This window comes from Carex rostrata, chromosome 5, assembly GCF_964058835.1.
Source record: "Carex rostrata chromosome 5, lpCarRost1.2, whole genome shotgun sequence".
NCBI lineage: Eukaryota > Viridiplantae > Streptophyta > Magnoliopsida > Poales > Cyperaceae > Carex > Carex rostrata.
The window spans coordinates 2,628,601-2,639,697 of record NC_135922.1 but is presented as its reverse complement, the minus strand read 5'-3'; the positions used below and the strand labels follow the sequence as shown (position 1 = coordinate 2,639,697).

General features: G+C 45.5%; 1 protein-coding gene across 1 annotated transcript; it reads right to left on the bottom strand.

The window, feature by feature from the left end:
• Nucleotides 1-2,247: 2,247 nt before the first annotated feature.
• Nucleotides 2,248-4,815, bottom strand: LOC144554494 (uncharacterized). The gene is made up of 3 exons (XM_078302809.1): nt 3,723-4,815; nt 3,167-3,536; nt 2,248-3,049 (listed from the first exon to the last, which is right to left on the bottom strand). Exons 1-3 carry the CDS (start codon nt 4,813-4,815, stop codon nt 2,248-2,250), a joined length of 2,265 nt encoding a protein of 754 aa, XP_078158935.1.
• Between the last annotated feature and the right edge of the window lie 6,282 nt (nt 4,816-11,097).

Here is an 11,097-nt window from a genome sequence, read left to right as displayed (position 1 = left end):
GAACACCAAATCTTGGGAAGATTATCTTTTGGAAGAGGCGCTTGACGGTCTTTGAATCGGCCCCTGGGCTTGGTATTGCTTCTACCCATTTGGAGACATAATCCACTACTACAAGGATGTATTTGTTGTTGCATGAACTCGGAAATGGCCCCATGAAATCAATCCCCCACACATCGAACAATTCGACTTCTAGGATGCTTTGTTGAGGCATCTCATGTCGCTTGGTGATGCTTCCCAACCTTTGGCATTTGTCACAAGAGACAACAAATTGCCTTGTATCCTTAAAAAGAGTTGGCCAAAAGAAACCTGCTTGCAGGACCTTGGCGGCGGTCTTGTTGGTTGAGGCATGTCCTCCATATGGTGATGAATGACAGTGGTGGAGAATTGATTGAACCTCATCCTGTGGAATGCAACGCCTATGAATCCCATCAACACCAAGCTTGAAAAGATATGGATCATCCCAAAAATAGTGCTTGGTATCCGCAAAGAATTTCTTCCGTTGTTGGTATGTGAGGTAGGGTGGTAGAACTCCGCATGCAAGATAATTTGCAATATCCGCGAACCATGGGTATTCGATTTTACCCACTTGGTAGAGCTGCTCATCGGCAAAAGAGTCATCAATGGGTAAGTCTTCATTTGGTTCAGGTTTGATGCGCGAAAGGTGGTCAGCTACAAGGTTCTCGGTACCCTTCTTGTCTCTAATCTCCAGGTCGAACTCTTGGAGTAAGAGAATCCAACGAATGAGACGGGGTTTGGCATCTTTTTTCGTGAGGAGATAGCGAACCGCGGCATGATCCGTGTAGACTATCACCTTGGAACCAACTAGGTAAGGTCTAAACTTGTTGATGGCGAAGACCACCGCAAGTAGCTCCTTTTCGGTAGTGGTGTAATTGACTTGAGCCTCATCTAGAACTTTGCTTGCATAGTAGATGGCGCACGGTTTTTTGTCAATTCGTTGCCCTAGCACCGCTCCAATGGCATAATCGCTCGCATCGCACATGATCTCGAAAGATTCGTTCCAATTTGGTGGTTGCAGGATGGGAGCGGAGATCAGTGCTTCCTTTAACCTATTAAAAGCATCTAGACACTCTTGGGTAAAATCAAATGGAGCATCTTTTAACAAAAGATTGGTCAAGGGCTTGGCAATTTTAGAAAAGTCCTTGATGAACCTTCTATAAAACCCAGCGTGTCCTAAAATACTTCTAACCCCTTTAACATTTGTTGGTGGAGGTAATTTTTCAATTACCTCAATCTTTGCACGGTCAACCTCTAAACCCTTAGCAGAAATCACATGACCTAAAACAACACCCTCTTGTACCATAAAATGACATTTCTCCCAATTCAAAACAAGGTTTACCTCTTCACATCTTTGTAGGACTTTAGATAGGTTTAACAAACATCCATCAAAAGTGGTACCATAAACCGAAAAGTCATCCATGAAAACTTCCATAGACTTCTCAATTAGGTCAGAAAATATACCCATCATAGCCCTTTGAAATGTTGCAGGTGCATTGCACAAACCAAAGGGCATCCTACGGTATGCAAAGGTACCGTATGGACAAGTGAAAGTGGTCTTTTCTTGGTCATCAGGGTGAATTGGTATTTGAAAGAATCCACTATAACCATCAAGATAACAAAAGAAAGAGTGCTTAGCTAACCGTTCAAGCAATTGATCAATGAAAGGAAGAGGGAAATGATCCTTGCGCGTGCCGGTGTTGAGCTTTCGATAATCGATGCACATGCGCCATCCCGTCACGAGTCGTGTTGCAATCGGTTCGCCATTCTCCCCTTCTATCACGGTTGTCCCTCCCTTCTTTGGCACCACATGGATTGGGCTCACTCATTTGCTGTCGGAAATTGAATAGATGATGCCGGCATCAAGAAGTTTCTGAATCTCCTTTCGCACCACCTCACTAAGGTTCGGGTTCAATCTTCGCTGTCCTTCAATGGTCGGCTTGTGTCCTTCCTCCATGAGAATGCGGTGCATGCAGATGGAAGGGTTGATTCCTTTGAGGTCATCAATGGTGTATCCAATGGCTTTCCGGTGCATCCTCAAGATTTGTAGAAGTTGTGAGGTTTGGTCTTGGTTTAGGGATGCGTTGACAATAACGGGATAGGTTTGGTTTGGACCGAGGTATTCGTATCGAAGGGTTGAAGGTAATGGCTTAAGTTCAACCTTGGGTGCGTCCTTCGAGGGTTCGGCAAAGTTGGGAAGAGTTTCGGTAGTTGAAACCTGAAGAATTGGGCTCAGAATAGGCTTTTTGTAAATCTGGGAAGGGTTATTGCGGGCCGCAATAATTTCTGAATTCTGCAGGGTCTCTGTCTGGATTGGTTGCGGGCCGCAATAATTTCTCGAATTTCTTCCTGCTCTGACTGGATTGGCTGCAATCCGCAATAATCTCCATTGCGGGCCGCAATAAGGTCTCCAGAACTCGTTTGGTCAGATTTTTCGCACTCCTGATCCATCCAAGATTCAAAAGAACCCTTCTCCAAGCTGTTTATGAGTTCCTCATCTATCAACCTGTCAAGAATCTCAACACTACAAACACTTTGATCATTAGATGGATATTTCATTGATCTTTTGATGTCAAATGTTAATTTTTCTTCACCAATGTTCATTGTAATAATTCCATCATGAACATAAATCACAGCTTTTGCCGTATTGAGAAATGGTCTACCCAACAAAAGTGGTGTATGGATATCCTCATCCATGTCTACCACAACAAAGTCAATTGGTACAAAGAATTTACCAATTTGAATTGGCAAGTCCTCTACCACTCCTAGGGGTAACTTGACCGATTGGTCGGCCAATTGGAGAGAAATTCTAGTTGGCTTAAGTTCCCCTACACCCAACCTATCATAAACCGACTTTGGCATAAGACTTACACTAGCCCCTAGATCACATAGTGCACGTTTGAATTGGACATTTCCTATCGAACATGGTATGGAAAATTTACCCGGATCATCCAACTTTTTGGGCAATTCATTCATTACCATGGCACTACCGTTTGAGTCTAGGGACACCATTTGGACTTCTTCAAGTTTACGCCTATTCGAAAGGATATCCTTGAAAAATTTGGTGTAAATCGGCATTTGGGTCATTACCTCAGTCAATGGTAGGTTTACATGCAATTGTTTCAACAATTCAAGGAATTTAGCAAATTGCCTATCAGTTCTCTCATTCTTAAGCCTACCAGGAAAAGGTGCAAATTTATGAGGAGGAATGTAGAGAGGTACCTGTGCACTCACCTTTGGTGGCTCATCTTGAGATGGATTCGCTTGAATAGCAGGGTCGCTTGGTGCAATTGGTGTAGCTTCCTTTGAGGCGGAGTCCTCGTGTGTGGAGATGTGCTCATCATTGGTCCTTGTCTCTTCGCTTTGCGGCTGCACATAGGCATGCTTTGGCATGGGTGGATCCTCATATTGCGCACCGCTACGAAGCATGTGTCTAACCGCCTTGACATCCTTGGGATTGTTCTCAGGTTTTGGTGGAAGGGAACCCGGTTGGCGGGAGGATTGGGTAGCTTGTTGTGCAACTTGGTTTTCAAGCATTTTGTTTTGGGTTGCCAACATGTCTACCTTTTTGGTCAATTCATTGAATTTTTGATTTTGACTTGCCATGAAAGTCTCCATCATTAATTCGAGATTGGACTTTGGTGGTGCATTAGAGCCATACCCTTGGTTACCATAACCTTGATTTGGCCGATTAAAGTTTGAGTTACCTTGGGTTGATTGGTCATTTTGTCTCCACGAAAAGTTTGGGTGATTCCTCCAACCGGGATTGTAAGTATTGGAGTAAGGGTTGTTATTTGGTTTGAAATTGCCTTGGTTTATGGCATTAACTTCAGCATGACTAACCTCATTACCTATACCACAATTTAGTGCTAAATGATCGGTCCCACCACAAATTGAACAAGGAAGAGAAGAAGGATAATTTACCGATTTTACGCTCATTTGATAAATCTTGCGATTTAAAGCGGCAATTTCTGCGGCCATGCTTGAATTCGAGTTCACCTCCTTCATTCCCCGTTGCAGGATGACCAGGGTCTCCCTAGGGTTGTGCCATTGGCTTTGGTTGAGAGCCATGTCATCAACCAACTTGTATCCGTCAACAGCCCCTTTGTTCATGAGACTACCTCCAGCGGCTGCGTCTAGCATACCCTTGTCTTGTGGCAGAAGACTGTTGTAGAAGATTTGCAGCAGGTTCCATCCTTCAATGCCATGGTGAGGGCAGCACCTCTGCAGCTCTTGGAACCTCTCCCACGCTTCGCTCATGGTTTCATCCCCTCTTTGTCGGAAATTGTGGATTTGATGGCGCAAGGAGTTAGTTTTGGATGGTGGAAAGAACTTGTTGAGGAAAGCATTCGCCACCTTAGGCCAAGTGTTCATGTTCTCGGGCCGTTGTCCCCTTATCCACCCCTTAGCCTTATCTGCAAGAGAAAAAGTGAAAGCCATCACTTTAAGGTCATCAGGAGAAACAGTTTGTACCTTGATTGTACTGCAGATTTCTTCAAAGTTGGCTAAGTGTTGCGTGGCATCTTCATGAGGCAGACCATGGAAAAGATTTCGCTGCACCATGCTAACCCATGCAGGAGGAATTTGGTATTCCTCAGCATTGATAGTAGGTGCAGTGTACCCCAGGTGGATTTCCTCAGCCCTAGGCGCAGTAAAGTCCCTCAAAGGGCGGTTGGCATCGGCTGCTTCAAGATTTTCTCTCTCTTGGTTAGCTGCCCTCAACCGTTGGAGTTCATTTGCCATCCGATCCCTTTCTCTTTGGAGGTTTTGAAACCTAGCATCATCATTGCCGGACGACATGTCTAACCGGCGTGGATTCAAGGGAAAGAAAGGTCCCCTTGTCGGGTGCTTGTTTCTTCTCTGGTAAAAAAGATGAGTTGATCCTCTCCTCGAAAACCACTCTACCAAATCTGTGGCGTCCGGAGTAGGAGGTTCCTCTGCCAGATTTCAACCTAAATCAAAAGAGAAAGGAAATAAAGGAAAATTAAAAACAATTACTAACTAAATTACTTAGGTCCGAAATAATATTCACCGTTGTCCCCGGCAACGGCGCCAAAAACTTGATGTGAATTTTACTACTACACAAGTAATAAATCCTAATTTACCCTCAATTCGGTTGCAAGTGTACAACCTTGTCAAGTAGTATTTAGGGATCGTCTCCACAGGGACAATTCGGAATATTAAACCTAACCTAACTAATTTAATTTAGTAAAAGGAAATAAAGGAATTTGTTTGTTTTCTATGATGGTTTGGTTTGTTGCTGATCAAATTGAATTAACTAAATTATAGGTCTAAATGTGGTTTTAAACAAGAATGAGAAATTAGGGTCTCTTAGGGTTCCTATCCACTAATGTCACGATTAATTGATTTATTAAGGTTGTTCTTATAAATATGAAGGCACAGTCAAATGTTATCGGTATAAAGTGATATTTCTATGTTAATACCGTCTTTAAATTAGTATAAATGTCACCTCTCGGTACTTGGTTACACTAACCCAAAGTTATTAAGTCTTTAACTGTCCCAATTGGTATAGAAAGTTATTCGTCACCTCTCGGTACTTGGTACAATTTTCTAACCTATCGGGTTAAGCCCGTATAAGATGAGCGTCTCCTCTCGGTACTTTAGCCTATCAAATACTCTTTTCTTTATGGTCAGGACTAAATATTCAATTTCTCGATTGTAAATACCGAATCCTAGGGTTTCATGCAATTTCGCTTAAGTCATCACAAACAAGTAATATAAAGAAAAGATCATACCAAGGAACAAGTAAATATAATATAAAATCAACTAATCCATGACATAAGTTTCAAGTTCTAACCCTAATCAACCCTAGAAATAGCCTTAGCCAATCATGGCTGCAGCACACAAGAGAAATAACAAGTAAAAGAGTTCTAAGAGAAAGAAATCAATGTAACCGCTCGAAGAATTCGCTATCTTCTTCTCCCTTCTTTTGTCTCTCCTTTTTCTCCTTATTCTCCTGTGCTTTTCTCTCTTTCTAATGTCTAAAATTCGTCCCTAAAACAGTTATCCCCTTTTCAGAAATAAAAACAACTAATAATAGCAAAAATCTCGCTCTGGAACTGTATATTGCGGGCCGCAATAACTTCCATTGCGGGCCGCAATAATAATAAAAATTTTCTGTTCTGCAAATCAGTTCTGACTAGTTGGTTGCGTCCCGCAATAAAATAATTGCGGTCCGCAATAAAGGTGAAAATTCGCCAGATTTGTGCTTTCTTGCTCCAGATAGCTCGTCTTGCTCCGTTAAGCTCCAAACACTTGATTGCCTACCAAATAAACACAACTAGGGCAGTAACTTGAACTTTTAAACATTTATAACCTAATTAAATTCTAATTTCAACAAAACTCGGTTTAATTTACACAACAAACCCTATGTTTCAACATATATCATTTTGGCTTATCACTCGTGCGAAGATGGTGTTGGCTAGGGCACGCTGAATGCAGCGAAGAACAGGGTGTGGGATGGCTAGACCTCTGTACTGGTTGCTTGTGGCCGTCTGCATACCAGTAATCAGGCGCCATAAGTGATCCTTGTCAAAGCCCACGCGAAAGGCGAGAAAATCAGTAGTAGGTTTCGGGGCAAACCCGAACCACTCGCGGAGCCTGGAGACACGTACGCGCCTGACCTCACTGCGCATCTGAAACTTGATGTAGGGCTGGTCAGAATTGTCATACCTGAGCTTGAGCGAAGAAAGGAACTCCAGTGTAAGCTCGTCAAAGCACGGCCGCTCGATCTCCCAGAAGGCCGGCAGAAACCCTACTCGCTCAGTAAGGCGGCAGAAATCGTCATAGACTCCGAAGGCACGGAGTGTGTCAAAGTCGATACGACGCATGTTTGCGAACTTGCGCTGCTGCAAAAGCTCGAACCGCTCGAACATACCCCAACCCGTGAAAGAAAAGGGAGGATCGGGGTACTGCTCAGCACGAGGAGTGGCCTGAGCGGAGAGGGCATCAGAGTCCTCAGAGGCATACTCAACAGGTGTCCCTGCTGCATGAGGAGAGGCAGGGGAAGGGTGATAAGAAGAATGAGGAGAAGAGCGGGAAGAGTTACCTGAATTCCCAGACGCTCCCGAGCCTTGCTGAGACCAGTCGATCGACTCCGAAGACTCAGAGGGAGAAGGGGTGGGATCTGGTATCCCCTGTTGCAAGCGAAGGTCCCTCTGTCGGCGGAGTTCGAGTTGACGGCGCTCTTGGTTGCGCTTGGATCGGAGCTCTCTGCACATTGCTTGTTCTGGATCATCCATGATGCGGGTCGCTTAGGCCTGAAGCGGGTCGCGTTGGGCTAGCTGAGGGTCGCGTTGAGGGATGAAGCGAGTCGCGTTGAGGGATGAAGCGAGTCGCGTCGGGGTTGTGAAGCGGGTCGCGTCGAGAAAGCTCGGGGCGCAGCAATGGCGGAGGGCAGATCGCCCCTTCTCTCTCGCGCTGCTCTCTCCCTCACTCGTCTCTCTCTTCCGCTGCTCTCTCCCTCACTCGTCTCTCTCTTCCGCTGCTCTCTCTCTTCTCTCTCTTTTCTCTCTTTTCTCTCTTTTCTCTCCCTTTGCTCCCGATCTCGCTCTCTCGCTGCTCTCTCTTTCTCTCGATCTCGCTCTCTCTCTGCTCTCTCTATCTCTGTTCGCTTTGTGGTGATGAACGGTACGGAGAAGGGAGAAAGGGAGGAAAAAGAAAGGAAGAGGAGGCGCGACGGTTGGGTTGCGAGTCTCATTAATGCTGTCGGTGATGTTGATGCGAGTCGCGTTGAGGTTGAAGCGGGTCGCATCATAGTGAAGCGGGTCGCTTTGACACCCAAGCGGGTCGCATGACTGGATGAAACTAAACTAAACAACAATCATAAAGGCAAACTAACTAAAAACAAAAATGCAAAAGAGAAGAAAAGAAAAGAAAAGAAAATGAAAATTATACAATGTTTGAGCTGCCTCCCAGGAGCGCTTGTTTTAGGTCTCGAGCCTGACCGTCGTCCGCTAAGTTTCGGTCGAGATAGGATCGGAGAGATCATGAACAAATCGTCCCGGATGAGGGTGACTCGCAATGTAGTGCTTGAGACGTTGTCCATTGACCTTGAAGGTTCCACACGCGTCATTTCCAATCTCAACTGCGCCAAATTGGTACACCTTCTTAACCTCGAACGGACCAGACCATCTAGACTTCAATTTCCCTGGAAAGAGTCGCAAACGAGAATTAAAAAGAAGGACAAGATCACCTTCTTGGAATTCGCGAGGCATGATATGCTTGTCATGGAGAAGCTTCGTCTTTTCCTTGTAGATCCTTGCATTTTCGTAGGATTGCAAACGTATCTCGTCCAACTCATGTAAGTCAAGAATGCGCTTCTCTCCAGCTTCCAGCATGTCCATGTTGATGGCTCTCATAGCCCAGAACGCTTTGTGTTCAATTTCCACAGGAAGATGACATGGCTTGCCGTACACCAACCTGAAAGGGCTCATCCCAATCGGTGTTTTGAAAGCAGTTCGGTACGCCCACAGTGCATCGCTCAGCTTCAGAGACCAATCCTTCCGTGTCCGCGCTACGGTCTTCTCCAGGATAGACTTGATTTCCCTGTTAGAAATTTCAGCTTGACCGTTGGATTGAGGGTGATAGGAAGTGGTGACCTTGTGTGTCACCCCATGTCGGCTCAGGAGTTTGTCGAATTGGCGGTTGACGAAATGCTTACCACCATCACTGATCACAGCGCGTGGAACTCCAAAGCGTGGAAAAATGATGTCCGTGAACATGCGTTTCACTGCATTTGAGTCAGCATGTCGACATGGAATTGCTTCGACCCACTTGGACACGTAATCCACCGCAACTAAAATGTACTCATAATCGTGAGATGGTGGAAACGGTCCCATGAAATCAATCCCCCATACGTTGAAGAGCTCGACCTCTAGGATGGAATTGAGAGGCATCTCGTTGCGTTTGGAAATGTTCCCTGTCCTTTGACACTTGTCACAAGCTGCAACCAAGGTCCGCGCATCCCTGAAAAGAGTAGGCCAATAAAAACCAGACTGCAGGACTTTGGCAGCTGTCTTGGAAAATGAAGCATGACCTCCGTATGCTGACGAGTGGCAGTGCTCAAGGATGGAACGCGTCTCTTCATTTGGTACACAACGCCTAAGTATGCCATCGATTCCTACCTTAAAAAGAAAAGGTTCATCCCAGAAGTAATGCTTTGAATCTGATTTGAGCTTCTTTCTCTGCTGGTACGTCATGTTGGCAGGTGTGATCTCAGAAGCTAAGAAATTGGCAATGTCTGCATACTAAGGGTCGGATTGAAGACTCGTGCGGGTCGCATGAGGAGTGAAGCGGGTCGCTTTGCCCTGGATGCTGGTCGCATTGGTGGTGTTCAGTGCAGAAATGTACAAGAGTTGTTCGTCAGGGAAAGAGTCGCTGATTGGTAGGTGAGCAGAGCTTCCTTCATCTAAACGAAGTCTAGAGAGATGGTCTGCCACAGTGTTTTCGATGCCCTTCTTATCCCTGATTTCAAGATCAAACTCCTGCAGAAGAAGAATCCACCTGATCAAGCGCGGTTTAGCATCCTGTTTGCTCAACAAATATCTGAGTGCTGCATGATCTGTGTAGACGATGATTTTGGATCCCACCAGATACGACCGAAACTTGTCCAAAGCGAAGACAATTGCCAGGAGTTCCTTCTCGGTGGTTGTGTAATTCATCTGAGCTGGGTCTAGCACTTTGCTGGCATAGTAAATCGCACATGGCTTCTTGTCTTTCCTCTGTCCCAGAACTGCTCCGACCGCGTAGTCACTGGCGTCACACATGATCTCGAAGGGGAGAGACCAGTCAGGTGGTTGCAAAATGGGTGCTGAGATAAGGGCTTCCTTCAATCTGCTGAAAGACTTGACACAATCGTCCGTGAAAACAAAGTCAGAATCCTTTACGAGTAGATTGGTCAAAGGTTTCGCAATCTTGGAAAAGTCCTTGATGAAGCGACGGTAGAATCCCGCGTGTCCGAGAAAGCTCCGAATTCCCTTGACATTTGTTGGAATCTCCAGTTTCTCGATCACCTCTATCTTCGCCTTATCTACCTCGATTCCCTTGGAGGTCACTACATGTCCCAGAACTACTCCAGTCTGGACCATGAAGTGGCATTTCTCCCAATTTAAAATCAAATGGACCTCCTCGCATCTCTGGAGAATTTTGCAAAGGTTCGTCAAACAAGATTCAAAACTTGAACCGTACACAGAGAAGTCGTCCATGAAAATCTCCACCTCGTGCTCAATGAAATCCGAAAAGATGGCCATCATTGCTCTTTGGAAGGTCGCAGGCGCATTACACAGACCGAAAGGCATCCTACGGTACGCGTACGTACCATAGGGACAAGTGAAAGTGGTCTTTTCTTGATCCTGTGGGTGAATGGGTATCTGGAAAAACCCAGAGTATCCATCCAGATAACAAAAATAGGAATGATTTGCGAGCCTTTCCAAAAGTTGATCAACAAATGGCAAAGGAAAGTGATCCTTGCGGGTGGCAGCATTGAGTTTTCTGTAATCGATACACATGCGATAGCCGTTCACCACACGTGTTTGGATTAACTCGTTTTTGTCGTTCCTCACAACTGTCGTACCACCTTTCTTTGGCACCACGTGGACAGGACTCACCCATTGGCTGTCGGAAATTGGGTAGATGATACCTGCGTCGAGAAGCTTGAAAATCTCTTTCTTCACCACCTCTCGAAGGTTTGGGTTGAGCCGTCTCTGGTGTTCAATCGAGGGCTTGTGATCATCTTCGAGAAAAATTCTGTGCGAGCAAATGGATGGACTAATTCCTTTCAGATCATTGATGGAATACCCGATCGCCCCTTTGTGAAGCTTCAGTTTCTCCAAAAGTTTGGAGGTCTGATCAGGGTTCAGCTCTGCGTTCACAATGACTGGAAAAGAGCGATTTGAGCCTAAGAATTCATATCTGAGATTGGCGGGAAGAGGCTTCAGCTCAGGGATCTTTTCTTCTGTCTGCGTGTTGATGCGGGTCGCATCATCTCCCTGCGGCTCGCGTTGGGGTCCAAGCGGGTCGCATCCTGTCTCTTTTAGTTCAGCTAGTCTCACGTCAGCTTCA

Coding starts and splice junctions, on each gene's coding strand:
- LOC144554494 (XM_078302809.1), bottom strand. CDS start 4,815: ATGTCGTCCGGCAATGATGATGCTAGGTTTCAAAACCTCCAAAGAGAA. Junction 3,537..3,722: donor AAATGACCAATCAACCCAAG/GTAACTCAAACT, acceptor TTGAAAACCAAG/TTGCACAACAAGCTACCCAA. Junction 3,050..3,166: donor AAGAATGAGAGAACTGATAG/GCAATTTGCTAA, acceptor CCTTTCGAATAG/GCGTAAACTTGAAGAAGTCC.